This window comes from Acomys minous, assembly GCF_964271855.1.
Source record: "Acomys minous genome assembly, chromosome: 15".
Classification (NCBI taxonomy): domain Eukaryota; kingdom Metazoa; phylum Chordata; class Mammalia; order Rodentia; family Muridae; genus Acomys; species Acomys minous.
In genome coordinates this window covers 7,595,025-7,616,132 of record NC_140497.1, presented here as the reverse complement: position 1 = coordinate 7,616,132, position 21,108 = coordinate 7,595,025, and the positions used below count along the sequence as shown (strand labels likewise).

At 47.9% G+C, this 21,108-nt stretch overlaps 2 protein-coding genes across 8 annotated transcripts in view; one reads left to right on the top strand and one right to left on the bottom strand.

Moving 5' to 3' along the window:
- The window catches only part of TMCO3 (transmembrane and coiled-coil domains 3), a 45,517-nt gene extending 38,394 nt beyond the window's left edge, over positions 1–7,123 (bottom strand). Inside the window, exons 1-4 of one of the 3 annotated variants that reach the window (XM_084758852.1) lie at positions 6,917–7,123; positions 2,467–2,625; positions 1,101–1,617; positions 380–559 (exon numbers count right to left, since the gene is read on the bottom strand). In XM_084758852.1, coding sequence (XP_084614978.1) covers positions 380–559; positions 1,101–1,544 — 624 coding nt within the window. In that variant the 5' untranslated portion in view covers positions 1,545–1,617; positions 2,467–2,625; positions 6,917–7,123. The remainder of the gene's footprint in view (positions 1–379; positions 560–1,100; positions 1,618–2,466; positions 2,626–6,916) is intronic. The other 2 variants (XM_084758851.1, XM_084758853.1) reach the window with 2 other exon arrangements.
- A 187-nt stretch (positions 7,124–7,310) lies between these two features.
- DCUN1D2 (defective in cullin neddylation 1 domain containing 2) overlaps positions 7,311–21,108 on the top strand; it is a 36,732-nt gene continuing 22,934 nt past the window's right edge. For 3 of the 5 annotated variants that reach the window (XR_014774915.1, XM_084758868.1, XM_084758865.1), the window contains exons 1-3: positions 7,311–7,502; positions 13,807–14,023; positions 18,756–18,924. Coding sequence is in view for 4 of the 5 variants with exons in the window: in XM_084758868.1 (XP_084614994.1) it covers positions 7,500–7,502; positions 13,807–14,023; positions 18,756–18,924 (389 nt within the window). In the remaining variant the exon portion in view is untranslated. Of the gene's footprint in view, positions 7,503–7,923; positions 8,042–12,280; positions 12,304–13,806; positions 14,024–18,755; positions 18,925–21,108 lie in introns of those variants that run through there. The other 2 variants (XM_084758867.1, XM_084758866.1) reach the window with 2 other exon arrangements.

Below are 21,108 nucleotides of genomic sequence, written 5' to 3'. Positions count from 1 at the left end.
ACAAGCCACTCAAACAGGAACAGCTGTATGGAGCCAGCGGGTGGTGATGCTGGACTTTAATCCCAGCACTGGGGAGGCAGGGGCATGCCTAGCTCTTGACTTGGAGGCTAGCCTGGTCTACAGAGTGAGTTCCAGGACTGCCAGCGCTACACAGAGAAACGCTGTCTCAAAACCCTAGAGAGAGGGTGGGGGAGAGCGCAGGCTAGCTAGCTCACTTCTGAACACATGTCATATTAATTTCGACGTGGCACAGAGGAGCTCGAGCCTGCCCCAGTCTCAGCTTCTCTAAGACACACATGTGACTCTCCGGAGCTCGCCGGGGCCTATGCTCATCACAACGGCCCAGCCGGCGGAGGGACCACTATGGTCTTCTGCTTACTGATTTGTTGTCGTCGAAGGCATGCTCCTCTATCTCCTCCTCCAGGCGGTCCGCAGCTTTCCTCACGTCTTCAAGAATCTCATCGAGCATGGATAGACTCTTGTTTTGATGCTGCATATTTTTGAGGGCTTCCACTTGGTGCTTTTCGGCAGCAAGAAGTTCCACATACTCTGTCTCTTCCTAGTGATTTGTAATAAATGAAGCTTTAGAAAGGATTACACTAGCATATGACTGACTCCCTCCTCTGGCTTAGACCCAGGAGAAGTTTTCCAGGCCAAGGGGCCATTTGTACAGGTGCAACTCTAACTCTACCCAGCAGAGGGAGTCAAGCATCCTAAACTGCTCAAATATGCTGAGCCAAGCAAAATGTGCTGGGCAAGCAACACTGAAACATACCAAGGAAGAGTGAGCGCATCAGTAAATGACGGAGGCCCTCTGCCAGCATGACACCACGTGCTGAGCTGCCAAGTGTGAGGCATGTGGATACTTTTGAGTTTATAGGCAGAGTACGAGCCAATCCTAGTCAGTTTGAGTTGAGCACTAGGATTTACATGACATGGGTAGGCACCTCCTACAAGTAATGATGACACAAACAGGCTTTGAGAGAGGTACTCCCTCCAGCCGGCCTTCCTAATTTTGTGTGTCACCCCACCCCGAATTCCCATCCCCCCGACAGATGCCTGCACAGGGCAGGTTCCTCCACCCCTGACTGGTGGCTGACCTTGATGGCGGCCTCCCGCAGAGCCTCCAGCCGTTGCCTGCTGCTCTCCTTCATGTTGACCACATCTCTGTAATCCCCCTGCAGGGCTCTCTGCAGTCCATAGATGGCCTGGAAGACTGAATTCTCACTTTCGTTCAACTCTTTCTGGAAGATTTCAAATGTGTGCACCTGGAAGAGCTTCTCCTCCCCGGAGAGGCTGGCGTCCCTCTCCACAGCTCTGATGGCATTCTTGAGCTTCTTCAGAACCACGTTCTTCTGCCGCAGCAGCCCGGTGAGCCGCCGGCAGCTGTCTAGGACCCACTGCTTCCGCTGGGTGGCCGTGGCGCCCTTCCCTCGGTGTAACTTGATGGCATGTTTGGCCACCTCCTCGTGCTCCGCAGCACTGGCTATCAGGTGACAGACTGGGAGCAGCATCCAGAACAGACTCTCATCCAGTACCTTCATGGTCCAAGGATGAGGGGCAGGGTGCAGAGACTTCTGCTACAGGCGGCTTGCATTATACACACGCATTTTACAGCTGAAAGACATATATGATTTTTGCATCAACTTCTGAACTTACTGTGTGTCCAGATCACAACCAAATACTGAATATCACAGAACCATAAGTGGAGGGCAAAGGCGGTTCATCCGACTTTAAAGACAGTTTTAAAGGTCTAAAACACAGGGCTGGAGAGACGGCTCAGGTTAAGAGTACTGGCTGCTCTTCCAGAGGTCCTGAGTTCAAATCCCAGCAGCCACACGGTAGCTCACAACCATCTATAATGAGATCTGGTGCCCTCTTCTGGTGTACAGGCATACCTGTACTCAGAGCACTGTATACATAGTAAACAATCTTTTTTAAAAAAGTCTAAAACACAGCCCCTCCAGGCACAATGTCACATGCCTGGGTTGAGAGTTCAAGGCCAGCCTATGCTACATAACACCTTGTCTCAAGACAACCCAAGAACAAGTAGAAAGGTAAGTGAATTACACACAGCTTCACAAACTGACTATGTGTGAAAGACAAAAGCCTATTCTACTTAAGAGGAGCCACACATCAACAGCAGAAAAAAAAAAATAAATAAATAAACTTCCCCATCACAGGGAAAGCCACCGTCCGAGATCCTGAGTGGTGTGCTCGGTCACTCTGCCCGCTTTATAAATCTTTTTGGGGTGCTGCCAATTTTCCAAAATGAGCCATGATTAATGAGGTAAGACATGAAGATTAAAAACAGTCACAAGCATCTGCGCATGTCTGGAACTCTGGGACTTGATCAAATGTTCACACTGTTTCCATCACTGAAATCCAGGCTCATTATTGTCTTCTCTGAAGGGAGACCTAACACACACACACACATTGGTGATTGGAAAAAAAGACGGAGATAACCTGGTTCCTGCAGTCTAGTTTGGGGCGTGAGGAAGGTCTTGGTGCCAGCTACAGCTGAGGTGAGTAGAAGACACTGCCCAGGGCGGGGGAGAGTGGTGTTTTAAAAGCCAGTAGCAGAAATGCTCAGTAAATGTCACTGAGAAAGGATGATCTTGGAGCCTGAAAAGCAGACCGAAGAAGAAACAAAGATTAGAGCGGTCAAGGGGGTTAAACTCTAGGAGTCACCCACGGAATCAGCTGATCATGGAACCCCTGGTCACAAGGAGTTATGCCCACAAAGAAAGCAAAACATACCATCTTCACACGCTTTGCAGCTCATGGGTATACCACACCTAACCTCTTAGTGGACCATCCAACTGACTGCCATAGGTCTCCTCCACCCTGGACCCAGCAGCATCTCATCTCACTGGGAATCTGCCTCTTAACACACACACACACACACACACACACACACACACACACACACACACACAGTTAAATACCAGCAATTTTCCAAACAACACGGGCTAGCAGTAAAATAAGTAAAAGGTGGCACTTCTAGAGATTGCATTCTGACAAAAGCAGGCAGGGAAAGACAATGGAGACAGACTAACAGAAAACAAACATGACACCTTGGGTCTCTGAGTTCAAGGCCAGCCTGGTCTACACAGCAAGTTCTAGGACAGCCAGGGCTGAACAGAGGAACCTTGTCTCAGAAAACAAAACAAAACAAAAACCAAAAACATCAAAACATGAGAACTCAAAAATCCTGGAGGCCAGGTCATTTAGTGAGGGTTCCTACAAGAAGGTGTGTCAACGTGTTGATTCTAAAAACAGACTGTTTCTCTCTGTTACTACTGTGATGAAACATCACGACCAAAGCCACGGGGAAGAAAAGGGTTTATTTTGCTTATGCTTTTAAATCACTGTTCATCACAGGAAGTCAGGACAGGAACCTGGAGATAGCAGCTGAGGCATAGGCCATGGAGGAGTGCTGCATACTGGCTTGCTCCCCCACGGTTCGGTTCACTCACATTGTTTTCTTTTTCTTTTTTTCTTTCTTTTTTTTTTTTTTTTTGGTTTTTCGAGACAGGGTTTCTCTGTGTAGCCTTTGCTGTCCTGGACCTGCTTTGTAGACCAGGCTGGCCTCGAACTCACAGTGATCCACCTGCCTCTGCCTCCCGAGTGCTGGGATTATAGGCGTGCACCACCACGCCCGGCACATTGTTTTCTTATAAACCCAGGACAGCCAGCCCAGGGATGGCACCACAAATAATGGGCTGGTTCCTTCCACAGCAATCACTAATTAAGAAAATCTCCTACAGGCTTGCCCCCCATCCCCCCACCTCTCTCTCTCCCCCCCCCTCTCTCTCACACACACACACACACACACACACACACACACACACACACACACACACACGAGAGTTTCTCTGTGCAGCCCCAGCTGTGCTGTAACTCACTCTGTAGACCAGCCTAGCCTCAAACTCAGAGATCTGCCTGCTGCTTCCTCCCGGGACTAAAGGCATGTGCCGCCACCGGCAGGCATTTTCTTAACTGAGGTTCCCTCCTCTCAGATGACTTTAGCTTGTGTCAGGTTGACATGAAACTAGCCAGCACACTGAGAAACCAGGGGGCTGCCACTGTGGTCAGAGTAACACTCGAAATCCCAAAGAAAACACCATATTCTGGCTTAAGTCAAAGCACTGAACTCTAGCAGGACTTGAGCAGTGAGAAAGAACGAGCACGCTGCTGTGGCAGCTTGACTTTGTGCCAGGACCAACCCCGCTGTACCCACACAGGTTCCCAATTCAAACGCAAGCTGACCATTTCCTCCCACCTGGCAACACGCCGGATCTGTGATCTCGGTGCCTCTTGAAGTGGCTGTCCCTTCCCTGCTCCCAGGGGCGCAGCCTCCATCAGAAGAGCATGCTAAGGGCAGGAACGTGAGCGCCTTTATGTGTGCTTCTCATGCTCCCCGATGTTCTCCAACTGTGACTGTTTCTGTCTAAGTACCAAATGTGCGCCTGGTACCCTCGGAGGTCAGAAGAGAATGTCAGGTCCCTGGAACTGGAGTCACAGATGGTTGTGAGCTGCCATGTGGGTGCTGGGAACCGAACCCACACTTTCTGGAGGAGCAACAAGCTCTCTTAATCAACTCAAATAAGTTTTTACGTTGCTCACAAGTAGCCCTAAAGAGGCACAGAGCTTAGAACTAAGCATATATCGTTTTTATATTTGAATAAGGAAATGCACTAAACAGAAACAGAGACTTTTTTTTCCTGGTTTGTTTTTGTTTTTGTTTTTTTCTTTTTTGGCAGGGTCCAGAATCTCTCTGTGTAGCTCTGGCTGTCCTAGTACTCATTCAGAGATGCCCCTGTCTCTGCCTCTCAAGTGCTGGAATTAAAGGTGGATGACACTCCGCCTGGCTTAGGGGCTCGCTTCCTTCCTTCCTTCCTTCCTTCCTTCCTTCCTCGCTCTCTCCTCTCTTTCTTGTCGGCCCTTGGCCACTCTTCATTAGGAGCAGCAACAGCAGCACTTCCAGCATGAGAGCACATAATCTTCCCAGGCATGGTAAATTCAGTGCCATAACTTCAGCAGTGAGTTTCAAGAAGAATCTGGAATGCACAACGAGTTCCAGCCAAGCCCAGACCACAGAATAAGGTTATGTCTCAAAACAAAAAACCAAGCATAGTCTTTAATCCCACCAACTGGGAAGGCACAGACAGGTGGAGCTAAGTGAGTTCGAGGTTAGCCTCATCTACATAGTGAGTTCCAGGGCAGCCAGGACTACATAGTGAGACTCTGTCTTGTAGAAACAAAACAAAAGAATCATAACATTTACTTCAAAACTTATTAAGAAGAAAAAAATATTTTTTTCATTTTTGAAACACTGTGTTACTACATAAGCCAGGCAGGCTACTTTCGAACTTCTGATTGTCCTGCCTCAGCCTCCAAGGTAGAATTCTGTCCTTTACAAGACAACATTTCAGTAGGCTAAAGAAGAGATGGATGAGACAGGGAAGAAACGTCTCAACAGGAAAAAAAAAATGACTGAATTAAAGCCCTTTGGCTTAAAGCTTGTTTGTTTGGTGTTTGGTTTTGAGACAGTTTCATTATGCAGCCATGTCTGTCCTGGAACTAGCCAGACTAAGCTGACCTTGAACTCACAGAGATCTGAGGCTCTGCCTCCCAAGTGCTGGGATTGAAGGTGTGTTCTACCATCAGCAAAGCCTGTTCTAAATTCTAAAGTCTGTTTCAAAAGAGCCCTTATACCCACATAAACACAGCAGGCAGTTGGCAAAGAGGAAGTGTATTGTTCACTCGCTAATTAGTACAAGAAAGAGAAAACAAGAAAGAGGATATAAATGAAAAGGTAATTCTTGTGACCCCCAAAAGCTTGAAAGTACTTTTTAAACTTGGCGGGGGGGGGGGGGGGGGGGGGAGAGAAGCATTTCATTAATTGGCCAATCCTTGAAACTACTTTGGGGGGAAAACATAATACCGAAGAGTATGAATAAGAAGTCATGAACCAAAGAAAGATGAGAAAAAAACAGAGGCTGGGCAAACTGTGATTTGGCACAACCGATAACCCATAGCGTCTTGATGGTGTCCAAAGGCTTGTTCAAATAGCTACTTTATTTGTTCGGGAGGCACCTACTTAAGTCCACAAAGAAAGGAAACGCAGAGCTCACTCATTCATTAGCCAGCTGCCCGTGTTTGTTCTTTCTTTGGTTAGGGAAGCCAAGAAGGAGAAAAAGATCCGTGAAGAGATAGATCCTTTCAGCAGCGGCAAATATTTCCCTGGTAACTAAGCAAATCCACCTTTCACCACAGAAGACGACACTGGATGCTGAAATAAAGCCAGGAGGATCTACCCAAGAGGCTCCAGCCAGAGGTTAAAGCTAGAGTGACCTTCTACATCGCTTTCAACTTAACTTGATTGGTTAAGCCCAAAGCGGGTGCGGTCGGGGGCGGGGGAGAGGACTACACCTAAATGAAGAATTAAGACTCCTTGGGGAACGTGTAAAATGTCTGGTTTGCTTAGGACACCTCCCAGACTGCATAAGCTTAAGTCAAGTGTTAGTGCGCATATCACATCCCTTATGAAAGACAATCTTGGGGGTGTTCGTTTTAAAAAGAGGCTGTCTGCCTCAGTACCTCACGGGGAAGCACTCAGGGACGACATAAAATTCCAGGAACCGGCAAAACCCGGGAGGCTCAGAGAGCTCAGCCTCCGAGTCTGGGTGAAGTCTTGGGAAGCGGAGCTCCGGAAGCCACTGGAAAGAACTTCTAGAAAAGGAGCCCCCACCCCGGGAAAGTGGACAAAGGCAGCCCCTTAGGAAGGGCTCCCTTTTGAAAGAGACAAACCAAGAAGGAGTAGGGTAGGAGTCCCTAGGATTGAGCTCCCGGGGTGGGGACCCTGGGAGAACGCATCTTAGGACAGCAGTCCCGCAGCCGCAAAGCTCACCCCGATGGAGGAGGCCGCTCTCTGGACATGCGACTTCAGCATCACTGTCTCTGATCAGGAGCTCCCCGGCGCAGCGAGCAAACGAGCCGACGTGGACTTGCCCACATCTCTTTCCCGGCCGTGGACCAGGACACGGAGAACGGCACCGCCCTCTTCTTACTTCAGGCTCTTCTGACGCGCACCAAACAGTAGTTTCGGCCCCTTTAAGCAGGCTGCCGGTAGATGGCTCCGTCGGCCTTCGCGCGGCGTGTGGCACGCCGGGAAGTGTAGTTTCGAGAGCTGGCTGGCCAGTCGCCTTCCAGAGGTTGCGTAGCCTGAGAGCCACAGAAAAGCAACAGCCTCCGAAAGAGAGATTACGGTTTACCCAAAACGCCGTGCCTCCGAGCTGAAGGGCGCCTATGTGCACTGCATGCTGAGAGCCGAAGGCCGGGAAAGCTTCCCAGTCCGCTAAAGCGAGCGTCAGTACACTGCGCTTGCGCAGAGAGTCTGCTGCTGGCAGTGACAGCGGCGATCGCCTGCGCAGAGGGAAAGCGGCGTGCGCTTGCGCAAAAAATTGAAGCCGCTTCGGCAGCGTTTGGGGAGCATGGTAGGTGGCAGGGTTTGCGTTTGGCAGGTGCGGCCAGAGCGGGGCGCGGAGGTCACCGCTCCGTGGCGCCTTCTGCATAACCTAACGGAGGGGGCTGGGTGTCCCCATCGGGGTGTTGAAGGAGGAGCACGGTTGACTTAAGGAGGCATGGCTTGGAGAGGGATGTGAACAACCCAGTTGGGTCTCAGGAAGGGCAGCGGCACTTGGCCTGCCCGGTGCTGACCGGCCCGGAGGGCGGGACGGGGCTGCGCGAAGGGTGACACCTGCCTGATGGGCGGAGCCGACCCGCGTCTGAGTGGACAGTGACGCCGACTGGGGCGGAGCTGGCCGAGCTCTGCAAGCTCTTGGTCCGGGGAGGTTTCTGGAAGAGATGGAAGGAAGCAAACCCCGGGAGGTGGTGCGCGAGGCACTCCGGGGTGAGGGTGGTTTGCGATCCGTGCAGCTGGCGCCGGGCGAGGAGATCACCAATTAATTGCCTGCTCTGTTCCAAAGCCAAGATCAGGCTGGGGATCCTGGAGACCGGGAGAGACGGGCAGAAGGTAGAGGAAGAGGAGGGTTAGCCTAGTAGGGTTGTGCAAAAGCCTGGACCACGCAGGAGGGGCTCCTGACAGTCCGTTCCCTGGACCTCCGGGGGGTGTTTGGTAGCTACGCTCCGAGAGACTGCGGGAGTCGAGGAAGACAAGTTTTGCCTCTATCCTTAGAGCGATGTCTTGGAGTTTGAGTAGAGGAAACAGGGCTGAGGACCGCAGGGAGGGAAGAGAGGCTGGAACGAATTGGGCGAGGCTGGAAAACTAGAAGATGAGAACCTAGAAACCAAGAAATAATTGAAAAGAGCAGCGGACAGCCTCTTCAGACCAGCTGCTAGCAGACCAGAGCCAGCAGCCAAGCCGCTCACCTAGGCATGTGAACAGGAGCGTTTCTTGGGAAGGAAATGTTGGGAGGCGGAAGATCCGGAAGCATTTGCATTTAATGACCCACTGATTCTGCAGGCTTGCGCATGCCAAAGCAGTCAGCCTAAAGTGGGCCTGAAACAACTTATCCGATCAAATGGGCCCTTTGTCAATTGACCGTAAGAGGAGGTATTTTGCTAAGCGTCTCTGGAAGGATGTTCTGAAAATCTTATACAGGAAGAAGTACCTTTGTTCCTAGATTGTGTGTTATTTTTCACAAGATAACACATAAATCGTTCGGAACTTTTCATTCCAGCTTGCACTGTTCAGAAGGTCGCCTGCCTGTTCTATGCCAGCTTCTGCTGTTCCAAAGGGCCCCTCGTCCAGGATTCCGTGTATTTTACTGATTGTCACTTGCTAAAAAAAAAAAAATTCTGAACAGCTACTGTTGTATGTGAGGAACTGTGTGGAGCTCTGTGAGAGGCTACGAAAACACAAATCCGTGGCTGCGGGCACTTTTTAACAGAATGAATCAGCTGTGAGAGTGCCTCTTCCAGAGGATCTGAGTTCCATTCCAAGCAACACACACACACACACACACACACACACACACACACACACACACACACGTTGTGGCAGAGATACACTTGATAAATGAATGTAAAAAACCCTGAGCAGCACCCAAGATCCACAGTTCTTGGCATCAGTATGAAATCAGATAATTTTTCCTAGCTGGGCGTGCTGGCACAAGCCTTTAATGCCAGCACTTGGGAGGCAGAGGCAGGCAGATCTCTGTGACTTCCAGGCCAGCCTGGTGTACAAAATAAGTCCAGGACAGCCAAGACTACACAAGAGAAGCCCTGTTTTGGAAAAAAACAAAACAAATACCCTGAGCATTTTAAACACTAAAATAATGGAACATAGAAAGTACCTGCTAGCACTTTGACTCCCATGACACAGTAAACTGAAAGGAAAGCCACTTGCTGAGTAGACTTTACAACTGCTTACATGGATGTAGCTTGGCTGTCCCCAAACTCACAGAGATCCATCCTCTGCCTCCTGAGCGCTAGCATTAAAAGTATGCACCACCATGCCCAGCATTGGCATATTATTTTTTATGGCAAAATCTGTACAGGAAAAATCAAATTATGTAACTGTGTTGCCAGCTCCTTCATGGACGATGCTGCAGCACATGTTGACTAGCACCTTGGCAATCCCTTGAGGCCTGCAGTTGGTGGGGGTAAGCCCATTTTAGTATATTGGAGGGGATCTGTTGACGTCCCTGCCTTCCCACTTCTGTCCACTCTTAAACTAACATCAAGGAGCGCCTGACACACCTGCATCCATCACATGCTCTTAGCCTGGCTGCAACTGAGTTGTCATACACTGGGAGAGGCCTACCAAGGTACGTTCAGGAGTCACCTAGCTCAGAACCAGGCATCCTCCAGCCTTCCAGATGACTACAATGTCTTTTTTTAAAAGATGTATTTATTTATATTAAGTATACACTGTTTTGTTTGCGTGTACGTCTACACTCCAGAAGAGGGCATGAGATCACACTATAGACGGTCACCATGTGGTTGCTGGGAATTGAACTCAGGACCTTTGGAAGAGCAGGCAGTGCTCCTAACCTCTGAGACATCTCTCCAGCCCGACTACAGTGTCTTGATTTACAACTCTGTATGGTACTTGTTAAATGGTGTGGATGTTCCGGGGATAATCTTGGAGTTTATTGTTTGCTATGCTGATTTTTTTTTTTTTCAAGACAGGGTTTCTCTGTTACACAGAGTCCTGGCTGTCCTGGGCTCTCTTTGTAAACCAGGCTGGCCTCAAACTCACAGACACCCGCCTGCCTCTGCCTCTGGAGCCCTGGGATTAAAGGCATGTGCCACCATGCCTGACTTGAACTTTTCTTTTAGTGTACAGGTTTATAGTGATTAGTGTGCTCTCAGAATTGTGCGGCCACCCACTCCCCTTTATCTCTTTCCAAAATATTTTCATCACCTCAAAGAAAGCCATGTGCCCATAAGCATCCCCCAGTTCCTCCCTCCTCAGCTGCTGGTACCCACTTACCTACAGACTTGCCTCTTCTGCACATTCCAATCAGCACCCGACATTTTCTATAATTTATGGGCCTCTGTCTGGCTTATTTCACTGAGCACAGTGTGTTTGAGAGGCACTCACGCTGCCGCTTTTGTCATTGCCTTATTCCTTTTTATGACTGAATGATAACTCTGTATACCTATACCAAAATTAGTTTTCTAACCATAACAGAATTTTTAAACCTAACACTAACAGCTATTACACAGTAAAGATACCTTGTCTACTCTTAGTAGAGGGCCATTGGGGACAGCATATCTTGTCTTTCTCTTACGGCTTTTTAAGTATTTCCAGCTTTGCCAGTTTCCCCTTAAGGAGACTGTCAGAGTCATAAAAAGATACTGTCTCTGTCAGTTGTCAGATGACTGTGATAGCATATGACATCTGTCCTGATTTAATTAATTTCATCTTAGCCAAGAATGTACCTTGGGTTCTTTTTCTGTTTTTGTTTTTAATCAGTTTTAAAGGATAGTATGTAGAATTTGTTCCTCCAGAACCTGTTTTGGAACAGCAGACTGGAGCCGCCAAGCCCCTGCCTGTGTGGCATTTTACTCACATGTCCATTGTATCTGAACTGTTGGCCTTTCCTCTGCGAAGCTGAGTGTGTGTGAGAGACTTCGTGGCTTTAGCTTACAGTGTTCCCTGTCTAGACTTTTGTGTCAGGAACCCAATGTATCTTTAGTCATTAGGACTGCAGGGTGCTTTTGTTTATATTAATAATGGTAGGGAATCAGAATTTACCATGCCAGGAAGTAAAGTAAACATATTTTAGAATTTTTAATAGTGGGACCTGCAGAGGTGGCTCAGCTGTCAAGAGCCCCTGGCTGCTCTCGTAGGCCTGTGGTCGGTCCCCTGGCAGCTCACAGCCCCCGGGAGCGCCAAGTCTTGGTGTATCCAACAACCTCTGCTGGCTTCCGTGGGTGCTGCACACACATGGTGCACAGCTGTGCAGCGGGCGAAACATTCATACACATGAGAATAATAAAACTGCAAAAAACCTTTAAAAAGAATTTGCAATGGCAAACCCTTTTTTGTGTGTGTGCCTTACACCTATGAAAATATCTTACTGTCTAGAAATTTTAGTGTACAAATTTATGGTGATTAGTATGTCCCAATATTGTGCAGCCACCCCCTTTATCTCCTTCCAAAATATTTTCATTAGAAAAGATAATTCTTTGCCTCACTTCATTCTAAAATTAGAAGGCTACAGAGGAGATTACCGTGACCCCTCTGTGCAAAGATGGCGTGCAGATTCATGAAGTGTTCCGTGATGGTTAAGGAGTGTCCCAGTCTTTCTATGTCCGTCCTCCTGTTACATCACAAGTCATGGAGTCGCTAGCGGCTTTCCCTGCATACTCATGAGGAGAAGAGCGTGAGTCAGTGACGTGTTGCACCTTGGGAACTCTGTTCTGTCATTGTGAGCCCCCAGACGATTTCAGCGCCCCGGCTCTGCAGTGCCCACCCACGGCTGCTGTGTTTGGACTGCGTCGTCTTCCTCCCACTGCGTCATCAGCTGTGTCTTGACGCGAGCATGAGTTTTACCTCAGGAAGACTCTGGGGTGTGCTCTCTCTGTTGTTGGCATTTGTGTCTTTGCAGCGGACATTGCACACACATCTTATTTCCTAAGGGGCTGTGAGGACCATTTCCCTCAGCCTTGAGGCCAGGAGCCAATGACTATGTCTGATCCGTTGGTAGATATTTTATGTGTTATTACCAGAGATTTGTCCTAAGCTAATCACGTTTTCTTCTTTGCTGCGGCAGCTAGGAGGCTTGGAGCCGCTTTTCAGCCCATTTTCAGCTCTTGTACATGGTATGCGTGTCTTTATTCTAACTATATTCTTACCCTCTTCCCCCGCCCCCATCTCCCCATCTGCATCTTGCTGTTCATTATGTGTTTCTGTAAGTTAAAATTTATTCCGTGTCGCTATAAATCCCCACCTTTATTTGAAGAAGATTCAGTGTCATCTTCAGGTCTCAGCACTGGTGACACGCCGCTGCAGCATGGCACATTTGTTAGCGTGCACGAGTCCCCGGCTCTGGTCCCCAGTGCCACCAAATAAATAAGGAAGCTGTATACGGTGGACTCTGTTTTGATTTCTAGAGAGGAGCTAGTCACTTCTGCCATTACTGTCACCAAGTTACCTTAAGAAGTAGCTGCGCACGTCCGGAAGTACGGAGACGCTCTCCTGTTTCGCTATGGACTATATATAGCCCCATCACTTGACAGTTCTATTATTTATTGCCCACCCACAGCCTCTGTCCCACTTTTCCTCTCACGTACAGTACCATCGTCTTCATTTCATCACCACAAGCTCTTCCTTTGCTGACCTGCGGCACTTTTGTGATTACCTCCGGTGTAATTCTTAGTTCCTTTGTCTTTCCATCAGCGCAGCTCTGCAGAACTAGGAAAAGCCTAGAAACAATAATGCTTCCAGACTTTCCATCCTCTCCTTGCTCATTAGAGCCTAAACTCAGTGGAAGCTCAGTGTCTACGCAGGTGGGCCCCTGTGGCGGCCTCCGGTCCCTGTGTTGTACACAGGAGCCCAGATGTATATTACTGAGATGTTGTACTAGTATTTTAAGGGGGGGGGGGGAACAGGGTTTCTCTGTGTAGCCCTAGCTGGCCTGGAACTCATTCTGTAGACCAGGCTAGCCTGGAACTCACAGAGATCCACCAGCCTCTGTCTCCCGAGTGCTGGGATTAAAGGCCTGGGCCACCATGCCCAGCAAGTTACTTATTTATAGCCAGGGTCTCCCCTATGTCCCTGGCTAACTTAGAACTGTCCTTGGGCTTGTTCCTAGTCCTCCTGCCTCTGGCTCCCGAGTTCTAGGATTACAGATGTGCAGCGCCACTCTTGGTTTGCAGGGTCTTTTCTATAAAATGTTGATTTTTTTTCACTAGTTTTGGAGATTAAATTTGTATATATTTGCTACTTTATAGATACTATCGTTCCCATTTTTAGAAAACTATGCAGTCTTTTGAATTAATGAAGAGCAAGTTTTTGCTTGCTGTTATTCTGAAAGTAGAGTCACTCAAGCAGAAAAATAACTCCAGTTAAAATGCAGGTGTTAAAAATAGAGGCTAGCCGGGCATGGTGGCACACGCCTTTAATCCCAGCACTTGGGAGACAGAGGTAGGTGGATCTCTCTATGAGTTCAAGGCCAGCCTGGTCTACAAAGTGAGTCCAGGACAGCCAAGGCTACACAGAGAAGTGATGGGGGGGTGGGAGTGGGGGGGCTAAGAGGAGGGAGGGAGAATAGAGGCTGAGCAAACATGGCTTCATTGGCTTTCCCACTTTTTTTTTCCCCAAAGCATAAACTTAAATCAACTCAGAAGGACAAGGTCCGCCAGTTCATGGCATGCACTCAGGCTAGCGAGAAAACGGCTGTCTACTGCCTGACACAGAATGAATGGAAACTAGACGAGGCCACTGACAGCTTCTTCCAGAACCCAGAGGCGTTCCACCGCGAGTCTATGAAGAGCGCCGTGGACCAGAAGAAGCTGGAGCAGCTGTACGGCAGGTACAAAGGTAAGGGCTGCACCAAACCCGCAGACCCCAGCATGAGTGACGCAAGGACGCCCGCCTCCTGGTGGCTAGTTCTGGTGGCCACCCTTTTTGGCAGAAAAGCTGGAGATGAGGGAGGGAGCTGAAAGACTGATAATAAAGGAGACTTCCCCTAACCCCTCAGCCCTGACTTCCGATACAGCGAATGCTGCACTAAGGACAGTCACGGGGATCCGTTTTGTAGGCTTCTGTGTCAGCCGTGTTGTACCTGTTAATACCAACCCCAACCCCACCCCACCACAAGCTCTTCTGTTCAGGCTGAAGAGGGGTTTTGTCTTTTAATATAACCTTTATTCCATAAGCATGGGATATACATATGGCTTTCCCTGTTATGCAGTTAGTAAAGTGTCAGGTTTCACTCATCTCATTTGTGCCCATTTTTCTTTGCTGCTGGGCACCATGGCACATATCTATAATCCCAGCACTCGGGAAGCTGAAGCAAGAGGATTGCTGCCAATCCAAGGACAACCTGGGAAACGCAGCAAAACTCTTACCTCAAAAGACCACAAGTGCATCATTTAGAGTACAGCAGTGGGGCCCGAGAGATGGCTCAGTGAGGAAAGTACTTGCCGTGCAAGCATGAGGACCTGAGTTCAGAGTCCCAGTGCCCACATAAACGCCAACTGTGGCGACACACACCAGCAACTCCACTCCTAGGAGAGTAGGCACAGGTGGATCCCAGGGGGTCCCTGGCCCAGCCACTGTAGCCATAGCATCTGCTCCAGGTTCAGTGAGAGATGGTGGGGTTAGAGAAACAGAGGACCAGGATTTGCTTCCCAGCAGCTATGTGATGGCCGACAACCCTTTGTAATTCCAGTCCCAGAGGAACGGGCACCCTTCTCTGGCTCCCGCTAGCAACAGGCATGCATATCGTTTAATATATATCGGCAGAACATTCATACAAATAAAATGAAAAGCATTAAAAAATAATAACATGGAGCCGGCACTGGGGAGGCAGATGGATCGCTGTGAGTTCGAGGCCAGCCTGGTCTACAAAGGGAGTCCAGGACAGCCAAGGCTACACAGAGAAACCCTGTCTTGAAAAACCAAAATAATAACAATAACAACAACAACAACAACTTGGAGAGAAATAAGGGAAATGTTTCAGGTTGACCTCTACCCTCTATACATGTCTGTATGGTCATGTGCATTAACACACATGCATCACATACACAACACACACATTTCCACCATCATATATAAAAGTAATGTTATGTAGTACTTAAATAACCAAGGGTAAATTTTCTATGAAGGGCAGTCTTTATTTGGGCAAAGGATTTACAGGTTTTTTGTTTGTATCTTTGAACCAATGGAATTCACACATATACTATGATATATAGTGATACATTTACTCTGTCAGAAATGTCAAAATCTAGTTTGAGATATTGCTGAAGTGTTTTAATATACTTCATTCTTTCTGTTTAGTATTATTATTTGCTTACTTTTCTTTCCCATCACAGCTCCCCCTCCCTCTTCTCTTCCCTGCCCCTACCTCTCACCTCACCTCCCTCCCCCCACACCCACCTTTCCCATGCATATCAGCCAGCCTGGGCATATCAAGTTGCAGTAAGATTAGGAGCATCTTTTCCTTTTGAGGCTGCACTAGGAAGCCCAGTCAGGGGAAAGGGATCCAAAGGCAGCCAATGTGGTCAGAGACAGCCCTTGCTCCCACTTCAGGAGTCTCACACGAGGACCGAGCTGCACACTGTTACACATGTGCAGAGGGCCTAGCCTCGCGCGCAGAGCTCCCGTGCATGCTCTCTGGTAGGCAGTTTTGTCTCTGTGAGCCCCTGTGGGTCCAGGTTAGTTGATTCTGTAGGTCTTCTTGTGGTGGCCTTGACCTCTCTGGCTCCTTCAGTCCTTCCTCCTCCTCTTCCACAGGATCCCCCAAGCTCCGCTTACTGTTTAGCTGTGGTCTCTGCATCAGTTTCCATCAGTCGCTGGGTGAAGCCTCTCAGATGACAGTTATGCTAGGCTCCTGTCTGCAAGTTCAGCACAATGTCATTGATAGTGCCATGGGTGGGCTCCCTCTCATGGCATGGGTCTCAATCTGGACCAGTCATTGGTTGGCCCTTCCCTCACGTTCTGCTCCATCTTTTACCCCTGCACATCTTGTGGGCAGGACAAATTGTGGCTCTAAGGTTCTGTAGCTGGGTTGGTGTCCCAGTCCCTCCATTGGAAGTCTTGCCTGGTTACAGGAGATGGTCGGTTCAGGCTCCACAGCCCTCATTGCTGGGAGTCTTAGCTGGGGTCCCCTCACAGATTCCTGGGAGTTTCCACTGTCCTGGGTGTCTAGCTTGTCCCATAGACACCTGCCCCCAAATCCAGTTGCCTCTCCCTCTGTCTTCTCCCCACCACATCCCTCCTGCCCCCTCCTCCCCAGCCCAGTGCTCTCCTTCCATCCACTCCTGGTGTCTAATCCATTTCCTCTTCAGTGAGATCAAGTGTCCCTTCTTGGGCGCTCCCTGTTACTTAGCTTCTTTGGGCCTGTGGATTGTAGCGTGGTTGTCCTGTACTTTATGGCTAATATCCACTTATAAGTACGTGCATGCCATGTTTGTCTTTCTGGGTCTGGATTTCCTCACTCAGGATGATCTTTTCTAGTTCCATCCATTTGCCTACAAATTTCATGATGTCACTGACAGACAGACCCTGAGTTCTTTTATTTGTAAACTGGACAGATGAGGTAGGGAGTGTGAATTTCTACGCTGTTAAATATGGCTGCATACGCTAACAATATTTCAGAAATATTGTCCCACAGCAATAGAGCTAGCAAGGGAAATGACCTAAAAAGAAAACAGTTAGTCACTTCTGCTTTGGCAGAATCGTAAGAACTCTTCCTTTGCACTGCTCTCCCGTGTCACAGCTGAAGACAGACCCACTGCCATGGGCGTGCGAAGCAAGCCTTTTGTTAGAGAGCCTCATCCACAGCTAGAAATTAAATTGGAGTTTTGGCTTTGGGTTTTAGTTTTTCTGGTGTTGATGTTAGATCCTAGGACATGAAGCTACGCTGAGCTTGTATGCTCAACCCTTAAATTAATTCTTTCTTTCTTTTTTGATTGTGTTTTTGTTTTTGTTTTTTCAAGACAAGATTTCTCTGTTAGCCTTGGCTGTCCTGGAACTCACTCTGTAGATGAGGCTAGCCTTGAACCCACAGAGATACACCTGCCTCTGCCTCCCTAGTGCTGGGATTGAAGGTGTGGGCCACCACCGCCCAGTTCTTAAATTAATTCTTAATGACTGTGTCCCTTCACAAGACTTTCAGTGTTGTTTTCTTCCCGTAAAATCCAGAAGTCTAGATTTTAAGAATAGAACTGTTTCCTGGATAGACTTTCAATGCTCCATATTTGTTCATTGACTGATATGGCTGAAATACTAGGTAGAACTGTATAATAAAATAGTATGGTTCTAAAAAGCTACTTTAGGGGGTCTGACTTTCACATGTACTCTGGTGCCTCACCTTTGACCATGTCCCCTGGAGGGGGAGGCCTGGTGGCACTCAGAGGAAGGACAGCAGGTTACCAAGAAGAGACTTGATACCCTATGAGCATATACAGGGGGAGGTAATCCCCCTCAGGAACAGTCATAGGGGGGAGGGGAATAAGGGGAAAATGGGAGGGAGGGAGGAATGGGAGGATACAAGGGATGGGATAACCATTGAGATGTAACAAGAATAAATTAATAAAAAATTTTAAAAAACTGAGCATACAATAAATCCTTATACATTAAAAGGGAATCGTATGGTCAGTCTTACCACAACATGGTACAACTTTTCTGTATTAGTTAATGCCTCATTGCTGTGCTAACATATTTTTTCAGTAACAACTTTAAGAAGGAAAGATTCGCTGTAGCTCATAGTTTGTGGCTAGATCATCTTGCTAGGGAAGTCACAAGCATCAGGAGCTCAAGGCAGCCCCTTACATGGCATCTGCAGTCATTAAAGATAGAGCAAAGAATGTCTGTGCTCCTCAGCAAGCATTTTTTAATGCAGTTTGAAATGAAAACCCACAAAAATGAGCTGACTACCCTCAGGGTTAAAATTTTCACCGCAGTTAGCCAAATCTAGATGATTCTTCACAGGTATTTCCAGAGGCTAACAAAATCCATGTAATCCCTCTGAGGTGAATTCTAGATGCTGTTAAATTTTATAATCAATATTAAATTAACTATCACCTTGGTCCTTATAATGTACAAATTCTATAGTCAGAATCCTTAAATGTAAACACATAGATATCGTGGTTTTGAATTAGATGCCCCCATCTCCTGAGTTGGGATTTTGAATAATTGGTCCCAAATTGGTGGTGCAGTTTGAGTAGATTTTGGAAATGTGGCCTTGCTGGAGGAAGCTTGTCACTAGCGGGGAAGCTTTGACGAGACAAAAGTTGTACCATGCTATGATAAGCCTGACTATATGATTCTTTTTTTTTTTAATGTATAAGGATTTATTGTATGCTCAGTTTCTTTAGTTTTGTGCATTCTGTTCCATGTTTGCAGTTCAGGGTGCAAGCTCCCAGCTTGCTACTACAAGAGCCATGCTTGTCACTGTGCCTACTGCTTCCTGCCATCATGGGGATGGTCACTTACTCCTCTGGAACCATAAGGCCAAATAAACACTTTCTCTTATTAAAAAAAAAAAGCCATTTTAGGGTTGCTTTTCAATGTAGTGTGACTTTTCTCCCCCTAATTTTAACAACAGATCCACAGGATGAAAACAGAATCGGAATTGATGGGATTCAGCAGTTTTGCGATGATCTAAGCCTGGACCCTGCGAGCATTAGAGTCCTGGTCATAGCATGGAAGTTCAGGGCTGCCACGCAGTGCGAATTTAGCAAAAAGGAATTTGTGGACGGCATGACAGAGCTGGGGTAAGTAAATTATTCTCAACTTAAACTTTTCAGAAGGAGAAATTTACTTGGTTCTTCTTTTCAACAAATAAATACTAATTTCATATACATGTATTTTCTTTGTGTATTGTAAGCCTTTGGTTTCCTCTCACATTCAAGGTTTTATCTACTATCTTTAGTCACATTAATTTTTTTTTTATTTCATAAACTTAAAACATTGTTTCCAGTGGTGCTGAGGAGACAGCTCAGTGGTTAAGAGCTTGCAGTGCCCTTGCCAAGGCCCGTAGTTCAGTTCCCAGCACCCTTCCATGTCAGGGTCCTCACAGCTGCCACAGGTAACACCAGCTTCAGTGGATCCCACCCCGCTGGCCTCCTTAGGCATCTGCCTACATGCACATGTTGGACTCTAACACCCAACTCGGGAAGGGGGGTCGCCGTGAGAGACCACGCGAGGCACAACACACTGATGCAAAAGCAAAGGTTTATTGTTTTTACTGACGCGCCAGGGTCCCTTCAGCCTCGGGAGGTGAAGGACCCCGAGTAGCTGTTACAGACTAGTTTTTAAGGGCAAAAACCACAAAGCACGTGGGGTTCCTTATCAAGCTTAAACCATATGGACATTGGCAGTGGGAGACTTCTTGTGGGGACTTGGGTGTGGGTCCCTAGGGCGGTTACTAGAAACCATATGGGACTTCTGATATCGGGAGCTCGCATGTAGCTATTCTGGGAACTAGGGTGGGACTCTGAGGCTAGTAGTAACGAGAACTGGGAGAAGCCTCTGGGCAGGGCAAGCAAGCGTCTTACATTTTATAATTTTATAATTTCTCATTCCCTCCTTTTTTTTTTTTATCTGGCCTCAATCTTGAGGCTCTTGTTTAAGGGCTTGGTACTGTTGGGTCAGGATTAAGGCCTGAGTGACATTAAGTCGATCTCTGATAAAAGCCATTAGGCGGTTTAAGAGGCAAGGGCCAAAGGTGAGTATAAGCAGGAGCAGGATCAGGGGCCCAATAATAGACGATATCAGGGTAGAGTACCAAGGGGACTGACTGTACCATGTTTCAAACCATCCCTGGTTGGCCTCCCGTTCTCGTTGCCGCCTGTCAAGGCGCTCTCGGAGCTTAGTCATGGAATCTCTAACTACCCCAGAATGATCCACATAAAAACAACACTGTTCTTTTAAAGCTGCACATAAACCTCCTTCTTTGAGAAACACAAGTTCTAGCCCTCTTCTATTTTGTAGGACCACCTCAGATAGTGATGTGAGGGACTCTTCTAACTTGGTGATGGACTGCTCTATGGCACGGAGGTCCTCGTCTATAGCTGTTCTAAGCATATTGAATTGTTGGGTCCCTTGTATTAAGGCTGCTGTCCCTGTCCCCACCCCTGCTGCAACCCCCAAGCTTAACATGACAGCCAGAGTCAGAGTGACTGGCTCTCTCCGAAAACGGGAAGGACGTGTGTCCTCATAGTTGGCTTCAAAAGCCTGGGCAGTCTGATAGTAAATCCTGGGGACAAGCTGGACTAGCACACAATAGTGGGTTGCAGCAAATATGGCAGTGGAGACACAAGGGGTGAGTCCAGTGTTGCAGGCCCACCATAGGTTAGAGGGAGGAGTAAGGAAGTAGTTACTGGTGGTGGTAGTTATGGAGAAGGTAAGATTACAGAGGTGTTGGTGGCTAGGAGGAACAGTGCCTAGGCAGGTCCCCTGACCTGAAACTTCCGTCAGGGTGAGCTTTTTGTGCTGACCCCAGTCACAGGAGGAATGATTACTTGTGTTAGAGAAAGTGGCTGAGGTAGCAATTCCCTCATAATAAGGTGGGCTTGGGGTGATGCAGAGCCAACAGGACTGGGTTGCTTGGGGGTTGGTGGTGTTGAGGGCTTGGAAAGCCCCCTTAACCAGATTAAAGAGCCGATCTCCAGTCTTGGGTAAGGGTGGCTCTGTGTTTGGGGTAGTGGGTGGAGGAGTTGGGGCAATAGTCGGGAGCCTGGGGCGTGGGGGTTGTACTCCAGTGTCAGCAAGGACGGGGTTGGGGCCTATAGACATTTTTAGGGGTTTTTCTAATTTTAATCTAATGGAGAAAGTAAGTCCTGGGTCAGTGCCTTCTACATAAAATCTTAAGCCCCACTGTCGCCCTGTTACCCAATCTGAATACTTTTTTCCTTTTTCTGTAAATTTTATAACTATGGGATTACATTGGCTATTGT